Raw genomic sequence first — 17,578 nt, 5'->3', positions numbered from 1 at the left:
TACGTCTCTTCCTCAGGTTATTTGAAACCCTCCAGTCCCTGTTCTGGTCCATATTCGGTCTGCTGAACCTTTATGTCACCAATGTGAAAGCGAGACACGAGTTCACGGAGTTCGTGGGCGCCACCATGTTTGGCACGTACAACGTGATTTCGCTGGTGGTTCTCCTCAACATGCTCATTGCCATGATGAACAACTCCTACCAGCTCATTGCTGTGAGTAGTGAGGACCTCTGACTGTGTATTTGCTACACAACTTCTGTTTTTTTGAGCATCTGCATTGACGCATTGGTGCACATGCCACTCGTTCAGCTCTTACAGCTATCAAAGGTGCTCCTGCAAGACTGTGGCCTGTTGTAAAGTGCTTCTGATTATTCTCCTAGATTCGAAGTTCTAACTCATGTAGGACTCCCTGTGCGCTTGTGTCCCCTAGGACCACGCGGACATCGAGTGGAAGTTCGCCAGGACCAAGCTGTGGATGAGTTATTTTGATGAGGGTGGCACGCTTCCACCGCCGTTCAATATCATCCCAAGCCCCAAGTCAGCATGGTACCTCTGCCTTTGGGTACACAGGCGGCTGTGCAGGGCAGACCGTGCCCCGCAGGATGACAACAAACACGAGAACCTCAAGGATTTAACTGTAAGCAAAACTGTGTTCGTGTAGATCAAGCTCAATTCTGCTCATTCCACTTTAGTCCCATGACAGGAATGCAGTTCGAAGGTCCTAAATGTAAACAAGCAAATCGGACATGAAGGACACGTTGTCCACTGTTGTGATGCCATGTGATGAGTGTCCTTAATAATGCGATGGGTTGTGTTCTCACACGAGGAGGGGGACTGGCGACATGCTTTGTTGCAATGCAAAGTCGAGTAATTAGTATTCTTACCCAGGCACACTGAGGTGGTTGCAAGATTTATGTGCAATGGTGGAGGCACGTGCACCCTTAGAGGTGCTGAGGATGTGTGCAATAGCATAGAAACCAAATTTCAAAAAGACTTGGAAGTCAGGAAACAGGCCTCTAAGAGATTCCACGCCCAAATTCACCTCCGTAAGCAAATAAGCATTTATAAGTGTTGCTCTGTGAACCGTTATAAAGCAACACAAGGATGTATTATTTTTTTGATCACACGTTACAAAAAGATTTCAAAGTCGAAACCCAATGTTCATGTGGTAGTTTTGTAATACAGGAAGCTCAAAATTCAATCAACAAGCTCTTCCACAATAGAAAGAAAATCAGGATCAAGACATCTTCATGAGGAACGTGTTGAACCAGTTATCATGACCTTGCTCTCTTTATCCCAGGTTTTATTATACTACTACCTATGTAGTCCATTCATTTTATGTAGCAAATAATAGATCATCAATAGACTTTATATTTTACATATTTTATATTTTTATGTAGAATTAAATTATCTTCTCTTAATTCCTCACACATCTCCACTTACCATTTCAAATGTGCTGTTTATCACCAAACACTGACCATGATACCATGATGCAGGTTTGGTCAGACACAAGATTGTTAGATTGCCGTTCTGCTTTTAGGTTTTACATGTAGGCAGATTTATATAACTCTGGAGATTTGATCTCAGTAATACGTTGCCTGAATGTGTGTGGGTGTGCGTATATGTGTGTGTGTCTATGAGAGAGGGAGGGAGGGAGGGAGGGAGAGAGAAAGAGAGAGAGAGTGAGGGAGAGAGAGGGGGGTGCCATTAGAAAAAAATCTGTTGGAGACCTAAAGAAATGCACTTGTAGTACATTATTATTATTAATATTATTATTATTGTTGTTGTTATTATTATTTATTAGAGCCCTAAAGGCCGAAAAGGTTTTGGAGGTTCAGCTGTTCTATTACCGGCGACAACTCTACTAATGCATCTGATTCATTGCCTGCAAGGCTTGATAATTAGATGATGAATTTTAACTACTGCATTTTATGAGAGTTGAGAGGCTTTCTAGCAGATTGCTCTGTAAAACATCCTTCTAGTGGAACTCTGTAAAGCCATGCTGTTTCTATATTTGGTGAGCTCAAAGGCACACATGGCAGTAATGGATGCTGTCCTTTAACACACTTAAAGAAATAACCACTGGCATAAGATGAACAAGAAGCAAGATGAACTTATAGATTAGCTTTGAAATGATATATGTATGTATCAAGGATCTACATTCAGCAGTTGTTAAGACCTGCACAGTTTTATTATAAACCTAAATTCTCTCAGAGTTTTCTCCTTCCATATCTTATATCTTAGCAGAGCAGGGCGTGTTGAACTGAATTTCGAACTGTGGAAGTTTATTTCTGGCTAATCAACTTCCTGTATTTAGAAACACCTTTCATTCTGGTTTCCTTTAATGTGGCTATACCCACATACCCAAACAGTTTGCTATAGGAACATTTCAGAACCCATAAATCATCCTACGCTCTTGCAGTGACATTTGCTGTCTGTATCTGTGAGTCTTCAAGAGTGGAGGGAGTTCCTTTAACTGACATAAGCAATATAAATCTTCTAGCCAATTTCAGGTAACGAGCAAAATGGCAGTTGGCTTTTTTCCCCCTCTAAGTATACTGAGCTGTTCTACAGTTCTGTGTGGGCAACAGTTCAGAGAGGCACTGTTACAGACCTCCTCCGTCCTGTTCTTCTTCAGTTCAGAGAGGTGCTGTCACAGACCTCCTCCGTCCTGCTCTTCTTCAGTTCAGAGAGGTGCTGTTACAGACCTCCTCCGTCCTGTTCTTCTTCAGTTCAGAAAGGTGCTGTCACAGACCTCCTCCGTCCTGTTCTTCTTCAGTTCAGAGAGGTGCTGTTACAGACCTCCTCCGTCCTGCTCTTCTTCAGTTCAGAGAGGTGCTGTTACAGACCTCCTCCGTCCTGTTCTTCTTCAGTTCAGAGAGGTGCTGTCACAGACCTCCTCCGTCCTGTTCTTCTTCAGTTCAGAGAGGTGCTGTTACAGACCTCCTCCGTCCTGTTCTTCTTCAGTTCAGAGAGGTGCTGTTACAGACCTCCTCCGTCCTGTTCTTCTTCAGTTCAGAGAGGCGCTGTCACAGACCTCCTCCGTCCTGTTCTTCTTCAGTTCAGAGAGGTGCTGTCACAGACCTCCTCCGTCCTGCTCTTCTTCAGTTCAGAGAGGTGCTGTTACAGACCTCCTCCGTCCTGCTCTTCTTCAGTTCAGAGAGGTGCTGTTACAGACCTCCTCCGTCCTGCTCTTCTTCAGTTCAGAGAGGTGCTGTTACAGACCTCCTCCGTCCTGTTCTTCTTCAGTTCAGAGGTGCTGTTACAGACCTCCTCCGTCCTGTTCTTCTTCAGTTTAGAGAGGTGCTGTCACAGACCTCCTCCGTCCTGTTCTTCTTCAGTTCAGAGAGGTGCTGTTACAGACCTCCTCCGTCCTGTTCTTCTTCAGTTCAGAGAGGTGCTGTCACAGACCTCCTCCGTCCTGTTCTTCTTCAGTTCAGAGAGGTGCTGTTACAGACCTCCTCCGTCCTGTTCTTCTACAGTTCAGAGGTGCTGTTACAGACCTCCTCCGTCCTGTTCTTCTTCAGTTTAGAGAGGTGCTGTCACAGACCTCCTCCGTCCTGTTCTTCTTCAGTTCAGAGAGGTGCTGTTACAGACCTCCTCCGTCCTGCTCTTCTTCAGTTCAGAGAGGTGCTGTCACAGACCTCCTCCGTCCTGTTCTTCAGTTCAGAGAGGCGCTGTTACAGACCTCCTCCGTCCTGCTCTTCTTCAGTTCAGAGAGGTGCTGTCACAGACCTCCTCCATCCTGTTCTTCAGTTCAGAGAGGCGCTGTTACAGACCTCCTCCGTCCTGTTCTTCAGTTCAGAGAGGCGCTGTTACAGACCTCCTCCGTCCTGCTCTTCAGTTCAGAGAGGTGCTGTTACAGACCTCCTTCGTTCCGTTCAACTTATGGTTGTGATGTCCTCACAGACATGCTCCATTTACACTCACTGCCAACTTTATTAGGTACACCTTGCTAGTACTGGGTTGGACCCCCTTTTGCCTTCAGAACTGCCTTAATCCTTCATGGCATAGATTCAACAAGGTACTGGAAACATTCCTCAGAGAGTCTGGTCCATATTGACATGATAGCATCACACAGTTGCTGCAGATTTGTCGGCTGCACATCCATGATGTGAATCTCCTGTTTCACCACATCCCAAAGGTGCTCTATTGGATTGAGATCTGATGACTGTGGAGGCCATTAGAGTACAGTGAATTCAAGAAACCAGTCCGAGATGATTCACGCTTTATGACATGGCACGTTATCCTGCTGGAAGTAACCATCAGAAGATGGGTACACTATTGTTATAAAGGGATGGGCACAGTCAGCAACAATACTCGTTGACACGATGCTCAATTGGTACTAATGGACGCAAAGGAAAATATCCCCCACACCTTTGCCTCACCACCACCAGCCTGAACCATTGATACAAGGCAGAAAGGATCTATGCTTTCATGTTGTTGACGCCAAATTCTGATCCTACTATCCGAATGTTGTAGCACAAATTGAGACTCATCAGACCAGGCAACATTTTTCCAATCTTCTTTTGTCCAATTTTGGTGAGCCTGTGTGAATTGTAGCTTCCTGTTCTTAGCTGACAGGAGTGGCACCTGGTGTGGTCTTCTGCTGCTGTAGCCCATCTGCCTCAAGATTTGATGTGTTGTAACGACTGGTTATCTGTGTTACCGCTGCCGTTGTATCAGCCCAAACCAGTCTGGCCATTCTCCTCTGACCTCTGGCATCAGCAAGACTCACTGGATATTTTCTCATTTTCAGATCTTTCTCTGTAAAGATGAGATGGTTATGCGTGAAAATCCCAGTAGATAATCAGTTTATGAAATACTCTTCAATATTGAGCAGTCTGTAAATCTGTCAATCTGCTTTGCTTTTCAGGAAAAGCATGCTGACCGGATTATTCAGAATAAACAGTATCAGGTATGTTGAAGAGGAGGGTATGAAACCTCCCCCCCGAATCGATTGGTTCGACATTGCCCCTCCCTAACTAGATAATTATAGCCTGATAATGCACCTCATTTCCAGATAAGAGAGCCGTGTTAATCTGCCCCCAATACGACCCTACCCTCTCTTTCTTCTCAGGAGGTGATTCGTAATCTAGTGAAGAGATACGTAGCAGCTATGATTCGCAGTGCGAAGACGAACGAAGGGCTGACCGAGGAGAACTTCAAGGTAGCTGTTCTCAAACATCAGACCTACACAGTAAATAAATCTATAATAATAAATCAACAGTGTGCGCTTAGTCATTTCTGTCTTACATACACGATTCAGTGAGATGTAGTTTACTGTAGTCTGGTCCTCATATAAGAAAAGCAACTACAGTTCAGTAACATTTGCAGGAAGCTCAAATTTCAAAAATCATAAATAAATATATGAGTAAATCTTAAAGTAATTAGATATGATTTCAGTTCTTACACATTTTCATCCTTTATGAAGATGTAACTGCTGATAACTGAAATACTGAATAGAATACTGAAATACTGAATAGAATACCGAAATACTGAACAGAATACTGAAATACTGAATGGAATACTGAAATACTGATCAAAGTGTCTGTGGCTTCTTGGTGCAGGAGCTGAAGCAGGATATCTCTAGTTTTCGCTACGAAGTTTTGGATCTTCTCGGGAACCGTAAGCCCCCGCGTCGCACATTCTCTTCGAGCAGTGACGCTACGCTTCGAGACGACGCCAGCGACGACGGTGACGGCGGTGGCAGTAAAGGCAGGGCAGTGTCCTTCAAAGGGGTTCCGACGTCGGACGCCCCGCATGGCGTCTCCGCCCTCATTCACTCCATCGCCGGTATGGATTTCCCCATGGCGACCACGGCGATAGCCCCGCTGCGCAGGGAGGACAGACCAAAGATCAACGGACTGAGGAAAAGCCCCTCACCCTGCTCTTCCACTTCCTCTGCGACCGGTGCCGTGTTGGCCCCCTCCAGTGCGTGGAGTAGGTTAGCGAGCTTGCCCGGTTCTGGGAAGAACTCCTTCAGACAGCTGGGACTCCTCTTCTCCCGCATGGGTACCCGACTCCCCCAGCCTGCCGGCGTGACAGCCGCCACTTACACCATCTCAGACGGACTGCTCCAGCCCCCGGGAGCGTGGCAAGACCTGGGTTTCGCCCGCGGCGCCGGTCCGGTCACGCGGAGCGAGACTGGCCTGAATCATGCGGATGGGCCCGCCACAGCTGGCTGTGGCGATGTTCCCAGGACGGCCAACAGACAAAGAACCGGAGAGAGGGACGTCCTGACCACTATGGGTCCCCTGTCCCCTCCCACTTCCCTACACTGTGCTTCCAGCTTCTCGGCCTCTAGTTCTCGTCTCCTAGACTCGAGTGAGGACGTGTTTCAGGGATTGGTCGGGCCTTTTGATGGACACAGAGCAGTCTCCGCCCACTGTGAGGTGGATCATGATGACTCAGTGACCACGCAGCTATAGTATCGCAAGCATGCACTCGATAAATGCACTTTAATAATAACAGTAATATTTGATGATACCAATAACAATGACCTTCCTATTAAGAACAGCAATTTTTTTATTTGAACTGCTGGAATTTTTTCATGGATACGTGAGGCTTGTGGATTAAGTGAATGCGTTTTTAGTAAACTCCATTATTCTTATATAAAAATTTGAACAGCAAGAAAACAGAAGGGACATGGAATGTTATCAGCTTACTTTAAAGTGTTAACAGAAACTGTGTGAGCATCTACTGTCCAACCATAGCACTTCTTGCAACTAATAAAGCACTGAACATTATCAAATCATTTAGTTTTGCACAGGCATGCACACAACGTACACACACCTTCCACCTCTCGCAAATATATATACACACCACACGCAAATACATGCTAAGAGAAGTTTCCTTTGATATACACATAGATAATCAAAATAGAATTGCATTACAAAATTAGCAAGCTTTATTTTGTAGGCAACGGGCAAACCTGACATTGTGGACAGTGACTGAGACTGAGACATGGACTGGCCTCATGCTGATAAAATCGATGAAAATGATTTTACATATTAGCATGCCAGCTTTTAAACCTTTAACCAGTATATAGACTACGTACTGCTAGAGCTTAAAGTGTGTTGAGATGGAAGATCACCTCTTGAATTTAGGGGCTGAGCTCAATTACACCTTTAACACAGGATTGTTATTTTGTTTTAAATAATCACTTTTCCACTTCTGCATGACCACAGACAGGGTCTCGTCAGCTGTTTGAACCTGCTAATTCAAACACATCTTCCAATGATGAGAAAACAGAGGCTTCACATCCAGTAAACACGCTGCCAGTGCCATCGTCCCCTAATCCTGGTCTGGGAGACTGACGCTCCATGTGCATTTAGTCTGTTTGCTTCAATTTCATTTAGTTCAAGTTAACTTGATTGTTTATTTTTTTTGCAGCCTTCTGAATATATGAGAGTGGCTGGCAATACTCAGACATACAAACATTATATAGATCTATATAAATTATATAGATTTTATTTTCATATATTAATTTAAATGCATAATTAGTAAATGTGCTGTTAAAGCTTTCTGTAAAGCTGCTTTGTGATAATGTCTATTGTAAAAAGTGCTGAATGATTAAAACTTGAACTGAGCTGGTGAAATGAGAACGTTTGCATTTGAACAACACAGATCTTGCAGATTCTGAGATCTACATTCATTTGCACAAGATGAAGCCCAGAGTAATAATTCAATAAACTTTCACAAATATGCCTAATATCTGCACAAGAGCACTCACATTTTTGCTATAGCATGGTCAGACGGAGTTTTTGCATGACTCTAATGGTGTTTGGTTAGAATAGAATTAACATTTATAGTCTTGAATAATATGTACAATTACAAAATACACTCTGGATTTCATGTTAATTGCTTTATCAAATAAACACTGCGATTTTAAAGAGGAAAAAAAAAACCCCGGAAGAGAAAATGTCTGCGTCTTTTACTGTTTTCATAACAAAACTGTGAATGAGGAACCACATGTTAAATGTACCTCAACAAAATCACCTTAAATCTACAGTGGACGTGATTTTTTCCCTGCTTTTTATAGACTTTAAAGCCCTTCTATGGCTTCAGTGCCTTAACTGCCAAGATCTGTTGTCTTGGCCTGAATCCACTGGCAGTTGGGCGAATGTTTAGTTACTCTCCTGCTATTGTAGCGGGCCAAGTATGATGGATGTTTGTACTCGGTACGGAGAGCTGCGGCAACGTGGACGCTGAAGGCACGCGCTGCGCTCGTGCACGGGACGAGACCATCTCCAAGAATCCCCAGCTGACACAAATCTCCACCATACATGACACAATTGGCATCACTGAACTGATGACGTCCGCCTCACACTCATTTGGGACCCGAAGCTTGTTCCCGTGAGTGCGCGCGCACTTGATTCAAACGCGCCCCCACACATTTTCTGCACCTGAACGTCTGCGAATGAAACGTCATTGGTCTGACTGCGTCACTAATATCTGGTTTGCCTTTGCTGACGCAAACCCAGCTCGACAGCACGGAGCAGATTTAACTTTGACACTATGCGCAAAGTGATGTAAGGAATAAACTCAAGTATAATTGTACGCTTTGGGAAACTGAAATCACAATTTACACTTAAAAAAATAGCAAGCTTAGAGTTTTTATACTCTAATTATGGCAGAGGCTGTCATCTAAGACGACTTACATATTTATCCGTATGACAGTAAACGTGCGCCCTGGGAATGTGATCTCATGACCTTGGTGAAGTCACCTTGTTGTCCCTGTTCCATAGGAACGCTGTGCTGCCCAACTGCGCATGCGCAGATATGCACTCAAACGCACTCAAAAACCACTTTAGGCCTAATATAATGGCGGAATCTCCCAGCGGAAATTCGAGCGGAAATACATTCATTGTTTTCTGTACCAACATCGGAAAATACATTTACTGCAAAACACACCCCTAAACCGAGCATAGTGCGCATACCATAGTGCCCGTGTCATTTAAATACCAACAAACAATACTGAAGGGTTTTTTTTTTTTTTTTTTTTACAATTTTTAACAAGTTTTTAGACCTGGACATTATGGTATTTGACTGCTTTAATTTTAATGCTTTAATTTGAAGACTACATGGAAAATAATTCAAAATATAACGCAAAAGAATTTTTATTCAATAGATAAAAGTATAAATCTAATATCCAAGCATTTGCGTGGGTGAGCTTTCAACAAAAGCTACTCGCTGCCCTCTGCTGGACATACGTGGGAATCACACTAAGGAGCGCAAAAGAGGTAAAAAGAGGTCTTACGATACGTTTTCTGCATTTCATCTAACATCAAACATTTAAAGATATCTTACTGACCAAAATACCTGCCCAAAAGATGAAGTTGCAATGGAATATTATATTTTATACCCATCTCTCCCCACAGATTCGCAGATTTCCTAAAATGTTCTATTCATGATACAATACTGAGATTTCTTCTACACCTCACACCTCCACATCTTACCACGAGACCAAAGGTGGATAAACGTCTGGGAGTGGAGGACTCCTCTTAACCCAGGAGTGACACAGTAAAACAGTCAATCCAGCAACACAGTTTGTGGTGGTAACGCCCGCATTCATAGCACCCGGAATGTCTGTCAGCCACATCAAAATATCTGTTATTTTTTAAATAATATAAAATAACCTAATTATACCAGAATCGATTGGAGCTGGTGATAATTGAATATACAAACAGCTAATATACAAACAGCTATGTACTGGAGTAAGTAAGACCGGAATATAGGCAGTTATTTGGCTGAGTAGTATTAAGGATAATACATTTATTAGAGGACTGGATCCTGCATCTTTAATGTCCACAACCGCCAAGAAACCTTTTAAATCTTAATAGGACGCGGAGCTATTTGCTGCACTTACAGTTAGACGCGCACAGGCGTAGCCCCTCCCACCTTCTCCTATTGGTCCTGCCATGCCACTTCGCCGTTCCTGATTGGTTTAATTTGCGGAAGGTCCACGTTCCATAAAGGTTATGGCGGAAGTGGAATATTCATAAATACAGGCTGGATGAAAGATCTCAATTCTGCAGAATTCTCTTTTATAAATTAACATCGGCGTACCGTTTTGCAATGAATGTGTTAATTTTTATGTTATTGGTTTACGTAAGTACCTATTCGGCTCTTAAAGGCGACAGTGATGACTGGGTACATTTACCAAATAAATGTGAAGGTAAGTTTTTTTTCTCGGAGCAGCAGGATTTGTGCAGGTTTATTTAATTCAGGTCTTCATATGTTGTGTGTTTGAACATCAACATGAAGGTCACACCAGTAGGTTATTAATGCATTAGATAATGGTGTGAAATGTTGGAATGGCCGTTCGTGCCGTTATCGCCTGCAGCGATGTCATTGAACGTGTGATTGACAGGGACGTTGATCAAAAGCAGAAATGGGACTGCAGTTAAATGTATCAAGACTGATACTCGTTTCCTGTAACGGAAGACTTGTGTTATTTATATCAGACTGGCGAGTTCCTGTACAGTAATGTCCCCTCTAAAATGTGCTTTCACCCTACAGTGTGCAAGTTTCTGAGCATTGAAATGAAATCAGCATTAGACGAAACTGGCAAAACGAAGGAAGTTATAGAGACGAACTACCGTTTCCTGGACGATAAAGGTGCACCACCTATCAAATATGTTAAATCGTAAGTGATGTCTCTACCTTTGGTCTGTGGGTGACCGTTATATATTATCATAATATACTATTGTAGTATGTAGACAAACAAAAGTGTCTGAACTAATAGGCTGTAAAGGCAATACCTGTGTGTGTGTGTGTGTGTGTGTGTGTGTGTGTGTGTGTGTGTGTGTGTGTGTGTGTGTGTGTGTGTGTGTGATGTCTAGTGATATCCGTTTTATAGAAGTAATGGAAAGTGTGTGTTCAAGAATTCTGCAGTACAATCTCCACAAGGAGAGAGATGGCAGCAATCGCTTTGCCAAGGTGAGAAAAGGACCCTAATTCACCTGGACATTGTGGTGTGGCATGAAGTCAAACAGTAGTTCACTACCAGAGCACGAATGCAATGATACTCTAATAAAAGAAATGTCCTTTCTGCTGCAGATTCTCTGAACAATATTAATGTGATTGTTTGGATAGCTCATTTAATTGTTTTGTTTGTTTGTTTGTTTAAGTGTTGCCTTAGGCCACAGGTGTTTCCCTGCAGTGGCTAAGTAACTGCCGACATACTTATAACCTGAATTGTCATGATCAAACATAACGCAGCCCTATGGTTACTTCATTCTGTCCTCGGTAACCCTAGAACAGACATTTAGTGTTTACTTTAAAGTATTTTAGAATATAGACATTTGACTGATTACATAATGATGTGTGTAACGAAATAGGTCACATCGGTCTGCTTTGCACTACTGTCCGCTATGCTGCTCAGCTTTGGTCTCCATTTCTCCGTGCATAGGGCATGTCCGAGACGTTTTCCACCTTGCACAACCTGGTCCATAAGGGGGTGAAGGTTGTCATGGACATTCCTTACGAGCTGTGGAACGAGACAAGTGCGGAGGTGGCTGATCTCAAGAAGCAGGTGAGCGTGAGTTTGAAGACCCCTCCTCGTGGAGTGTGACGCACACACCTCCGTGCTCCGCCCCGCGCCGATCAGCACACGCGCGTGTGCTAAGCGTGCAGAGCTGTCGACGGCTTTCTCTCTGTCTCTGTGTGTTGTTACATTTGTATGTTTTTTTTTTCCCTCCATCATTTAGTGTGACGTAATGATCGAGCAGTATGAAGACGTTATTGAAGACTGGTATAAAGGCAACCAGGAGGAAGACCTCACAAATTACCTGTGCGAGAAACATGTCCTGAAAGGACAAGACATGTGTAGGTTGATCTTTTGTATTCGGTGGATAAGGAAACCTATATGGTCTTCACTTTCAGGAAGGTCACAAACTGCCACAGCAGGTCTGTAGCTGTGTGTGTCAGTGTTGTGTTGGGCAGCGAGGTCAGGCACTCAAGGTGAATGAGTGCTCGATTCGTGACGGAAGCCTTGAGATTCGAGTCTGTTTGGGCTTCCAAAGTTAACTTCAGTTTCTTTTTACAAACTCCCCGAGCAGCAAAAGTGATGTCCTAGTTCAGACACTAACGTGTAGAGGTTTCACAGCTGACACAGTGCACATAAAATATCACCCTTTACGTTTTGCATTTAGCCTCCATAACAAACTACGGTGAACGAGGGTAACCATAAGTGATGTAAACTATGGCTTTGATTGGCTAGGAACAATGTCCTGACAGTTTTTCAAGTTCATGCTATCCTGTACCAGTGTCCTCTTCTTAATAATTATTTTTTTCATTTTATGGATTTATTCCCATAATAGTCATGCCAGTTACATTAAACTGGGTTTAGTAACTTAGTACATAGTTTATTGCACAGCTGTCAACATTATCACAGAACACAGCAACATAAATGGGTGAATAATCCCAAATTAAGTGCAAACGGCACTCCTGAAGAAAATAGTTCTTCGGGTCCACCTATTCATTGTTGTACAGATTCTGCAAAGAGTTCACAGGGGAGTTCATCAGGAAAAGCAAAAGGGAGGACACTGGCAGGTGGCTGGTTTAACTTTAATTAATGAGTAAATTTATTTATCTCTCCTTCATTCTCTCCACCATCTTGTCTGAAGCCTGCCTGGAAGAATCTTGGGTTGGGAAGAAAGGAGACATGGCAGCCATCGCAGAAGACAAAAAGAAAAAGAAGAACAAGAAAAAGGCCAAAGGTGGTGAGGACGGCCAAAAAAAGGAGAAGAAGTCGAAGAAGAAGAAGAAAAAGGGGAAAGTGGCCGAGGAGCGCTTGGACAAGCAGAAAAATGAGGAGGGGCACACCTCCGCCGAGGAGATTCAGGACAGTGTCCCTCTTCAGCAGGAGAAAACTGAACTCTGACCTGTCCAATTCAATTCCTTCTGGTTTTGTGTCCTACCTCTGAATAAAAATTGTGATTGGCGATTTGTTATAAATTGTGTTGGAAACTGTGAAAGGCAAGAGAGAACGTATTTTTCAATCCAATTAAGGATTTTTTGACTTCAAAAATGTCATGTGATGAATTTTGAGGGGAATTACATGAAGTGTAAAAAAAATTATACAACTGTTCTGCATTCTTAGGTTATGTCTTCAAATTATGTTGACTCTTCAGTTAAACAGTAGATCCATAATGTGTGAATCTGTTTCATTTTATTAATGTTTTTCTTTTTTGCTATAACTGGTTAAAAATCACTATCACTGGTTATATATCACAGAAATTTTACTGTAATCGCTCAATTTTATCTCCTTTTCCCACAACCCGATATTGCAAAGTCTATAATAGATCTCAAAACGCATCGCTGTGTCAATGCAGTGTTTCTGTGTGCGATTTCTAAATGCTTTAAAAGAAGTCATTTTGCTACAATATTACAGTATTACACAGACAATTGTTTTGTATATTCATTTTTTAAATTCCTGTAATACTGTGCTTTGTCTATCAAAGGCTGCTACTACTGAACATGAGAAACAATATGTGCGAGGTTGTGTATGTGTGTGGTGAGATTACAAATTGCAAGTGTTGCATTTTCGCAGGTCATGTTATTTGATGATGTGCAGTCCCTAAGGATCTTAAAAGAGCTTGTGTTTTTTGATATGCAATTAAAGCTCTGGCTGCCGGTCAGATAATATAAATCTTAAGTTTGTGTGCTTTTTGTATTTGTTTTTCTAAGTTTCTATTCATGTATATTACCTGTTCTTCACCGATCCCTACTGACAGGCTTGGGCTGTTAACCCATGGGTTTCATGTAGAAGTAGGCTGTGTGGTTGAAAGTCATAGACTTTGGCCACTTGAGACTGGGTTTCTGACAATTTATAAAAGCAATGCTCACGACAGATGGGTTAGGGGTTAGGGAGCATCTGAGAGCACAGCTGGCTATGTTCTTTTTTGGTGGGAAGGATTTGTCATCTGAATAACAGCCATGCTAAATTAGGCAAATTATACTCTTTGGAATACCGACTTTGTTGCGCTTAACATTTGGAAATTCTCAAGTGAGTTGAGGACATCATTCCCAACAGAAAACTGAACTTCTGAATCATTGATGCCATATCTTATTTTTAACAGCTGTCAATTCAACAAGAGCATAACCAGTTGTCATGCTGGTTTCAACTGTAGTTGGTAGTTGAAGCGGGTAGTTGAATATAGTAGTTGAACAGGCTAGTTGTACAGGCTATTCAACTGCTACTCCTTTGCACCTGTAGAAACACCTGGGCCAAGATGTGCAACCTTAGTTGTTTATTAGGAAAACTCCATGTGGAAGAAGTGATTTCAAAATGAACTATAATTTTCTTAATTACTCAACGACAATAAAAGAAGAAACATAATAAAAGAAGAGCAGAATGGATCACTGCCCATATGTCTACTGTCTAAACATTCAATTAAGGACTTTTCTGAACCCATTTAAAGTCATAATGTATAATCCTTAACTGTTATATAACTGTTAAATTGCTGCTAAAAAGTACACACAAGATCAAACATAATGTTGCTCCTTGTGTCTCAGACACAAGACACTGGGCATCAAGAAAACAGTGTAAGGATATCAGCCCTTATGTGCCCACATCCATATTGTATTATAAAGGAAGGCCTTTATAAAATTCACCCTTAATGAAATTTTATGCCTGAACTGAAAAACAGTTACAGATGCAATGTCTAAACTACACCTCTAGGAAGGCATTGCTGTGAGCTTGAGTTATATGTATTACAAAACAAGGATTATAATCTTTTAAATCTACAGCATATGTATGAAACACGCTTCAGTTTTGACCACTAGGGTCCACCACTGACACTGAAATGTTTTAAGTTTGACAACTAGACGGTCTGATAACCAGGCATAATCACTACACTGCTATACTGTCTGTTTTTTGTGTGTGTGTGTGTGTGTGAGAGAGAGAGAGAGAGAGAGAGAGAGAGAGAAGGTGTGTGTGTAGTTTATTGAGCAAATAAGAAAGTTAGGATACACATTTTAAACTTGACTAAAACAAGGTAAAACAAAAATCCAGACATGGTACCAAAGGTTCGGTCCCCAGTAGTAACTACTCTGAATTTGGGCACAGCTAGGAGTCCAGCGTCAGACAGCCCCAGCATGCAAGACGGGCTGTAGGGCTGATACGCTCGGCTATAGAGGATGGGCCTTAAGTTTTATTGGGACTCAGTATCAAGATATTGGAAGGTTTGATTGGCATGAATATAGGATATTTGTGTAGGAGGTGGAAGTTGTGTTTTTAATGCCAAGATAAATCTGAGTATTATCTGCTTAACAATGAAACTTTTAAGATCATGGTGGTGGATGACTTGACATGTAGATAACAATGGTAAGGGCCCATTGACTTAATCTGGTGTACACCATGCATGGTAGTATCAATGGCAAACTTGTATTTACCTTAAACAACAAACTGAAATCTACTTGCACCCATGCAATAGTGTAGGTTAAACCAATAGCAGACCAATAAAGAGTATCTACTGTATCAAATGCAGCACTTAAGTCTAATAGAAGAAGGAAAGCCACTGTTGAAAAGAGGAGATAATTATATCCATCTTATGAGAAACTCAGAAAGTCATAGAGTATTAATGGAGCGTTGCACATAAAAAGGCATTAATATCCTTCACAGTTGACCTGAGAGACTCGGTAAGGATGAATAAAGATGGATTCTTTAGATATCTAAACCATTCTTAGCAAACAAAATCCCTATTCTTTACTGCCTTACTGGAGATACAGGAAATTTAAGCAACACACCTCTATTTCATTTAATGTTATAGTGAGACATATAACAGGTGTGTCAAATAGCAAACTAGAACTGTGTGTAACTGAGGGAACTAAACGTGCATTTCAAAAAGTTCACTATAAAAAGTAAAAAAAAAATCAAAGGCAACCACAGAAACTGAAGAAACTAGACTGTCTGCTGACTATGTCAGCTGTTATTTTGAGGATCCAAATTGCTTGCTGTTCTTCTGTGGTTTCTTCCTGAGTTCCTATGTTTATGTCTACGGACTTCAAAGGCAGGCAGCACGACAGGAGAGCAGAGGCTAAGACCGAGAGAGCATCTTCACAGCTCTGTTACACCACGTACCCTCAAGCTCAGAACCTGGACACGTCCGGTGGAGTTTGCTTCTGTCCGCTGTCCCAGTGTAAGGCCGTCCCAATTCAACGCCAGGGTCAAATAAAATGTCTGGACATAAAAGGGTTTTGGATGCACCCCTATTACTGGTTTGTATGGAGGGGAAAGGAAAAAATTACCTTCTGATTTTAATGTGAACTCATGACCTAAGCCACACATGTCTGTAAATGGAATCAGAAAAAAAAAAAATCATTAAGCTTTTTATGGCTGGATGACATGGATTCTTTCCCCGTTCATCTATTTTGTCATCATCTTAGACCCTGGAATTTTTACAACTGCAGCCTGTTCCCATGGTGCCCGAAGCATTTTAAAACCATTTTTAGACCACAGATCTTAATTCAGAATGAGTCCAAAGAAAGACTGTGTGTCATCGCAGATGTACGCTCTCAGAGTGTTTGGCTCACTGGGCGCTCCATAAATGTGCAAAATGAAAACGTCCATTTAATATGATTACCCAATCACATAGGCACAGGGTGACTTTAAAAGTGGCCCTGATCTTAGTGATTTATGATATTTGGATGACAAGCACAATGAAAAAATGTGCGACGTGTCACTGGGGGTCGATTGTGTATCTGTCAGTGAAAAGCAACACTAAAACGAAACATCAAAAATTAAACAGATGTGAGGCAGAAGTAGTTATGATCGGGAGTCAAAGTGCACATTTGTGTTTGTGTTCACCACTCATAAACCATTGATAACTTTAAACTTCAGATAACGCTACAATTATGAATGACTATGGAGCACCATGATGTTTCAATCAAAATCAGAAGACCTGTGTACAAAGACTGACTGGAAAAGCAGCAGGTTGTTAACGATGGTCATCCTTCACTGCTCATTGGTAGAGACCAACACAAAGAGCTAGAATAGATCAAAGATAAAGTGTGCCGTTGCCTGAATGTGCAAATTCAGAAAAGAACAAACCAGAGCATTTATAGGAATTCCTCAATGGGAAGCTTGTTGTCCAGCAGTTTGCACCGCAGACTACCTGAATATGATAGCTGTGGAAACTCTCTTGGTTAATGTGTGTGATAACAAACCCAAATGTTATCACAAGTGCACTTAGTCACACCCACTGGAATCCTGGGACCTATAGAAAGTCTCACAAGGCTACTGGAAATGACGAGATGTAGCTGTACGTATGCTGTAGTGGTAAAGATCATCACCATGTGCTAAATGGAGCATGCTGTGTTAAATGTGCTGCAGTGGGCATTACTAGGACAGGAAGTGCACAGGAGAGACTAGCCCAATGAAACCACACACTCATTTAGGGCTGAAGAGCACTGGTACTCCACACACAATCCCGATTAAACGCTAGAAGCTAACAGCCCGAGTGCTTTGTGAGGATTGCATGCTTAAATGGGTTTAATTAAAGCCAAAGATACAAGGCTAAAGTACAAACTATATTCTGAATATTGTTTAATGTGTAGATGCACAAGTAGGT

General features: G+C 42.1%; 2 protein-coding genes across 2 annotated transcripts in view; both read left to right on the top strand.

Moving 5' to 3' along the window:
• trpc5a (transient receptor potential cation channel, subfamily C, member 5a) overlaps positions 1–7,882 on the top strand; it is a 50,518-nt gene extending 42,636 nt beyond the window's left edge. The window contains exons 7-11 of the mRNA XM_076982648.1: positions 17–212; positions 430–636; positions 4,876–4,917; positions 5,080–5,169; positions 5,570–7,882. Of these exons, the coding sequence (XP_076838763.1) occupies positions 17–212; positions 430–636; positions 4,876–4,917; positions 5,080–5,169; positions 5,570–6,430 (1,396 nt within the window). The 3' untranslated portion in view covers positions 6,431–7,882. The remainder of the gene's footprint in view (positions 1–16; positions 213–429; positions 637–4,875; positions 4,918–5,079; positions 5,170–5,569) is intronic.
• Positions 7,883–9,966: 2,084 nt separating this feature from the next.
• On the top strand, positions 9,967–13,662 carry cnpy3 (canopy FGF signaling regulator 3). The gene is made up of 6 exons (XM_076982665.1): positions 9,967–10,179; positions 10,524–10,650; positions 10,847–10,943; positions 11,416–11,538; positions 11,714–11,831; positions 12,632–13,662. The coding sequence occupies exons 1-6, from the start codon at positions 10,080–10,082 to the stop codon at positions 12,886–12,888; spliced, it is 822 nt and encodes a 273-aa protein (XP_076838780.1). The 5' UTR covers positions 9,967–10,079; the 3' UTR covers positions 12,889–13,662.
• The last annotated feature ends 3,916 nt before the right edge of the window (positions 13,663–17,578 follow it).

This window comes from Brachyhypopomus gauderio, chromosome 20 (genome assembly GCF_052324685.1).
Source record: "Brachyhypopomus gauderio isolate BG-103 chromosome 20, BGAUD_0.2, whole genome shotgun sequence".
Taxonomy (NCBI): Eukaryota; Metazoa; Chordata; class Actinopteri; order Gymnotiformes; family Hypopomidae; genus Brachyhypopomus; species Brachyhypopomus gauderio.
The sequence above is the reverse complement of the archived record's forward strand: the minus strand, read 5'-3'. Positions and strand labels throughout refer to the sequence as shown.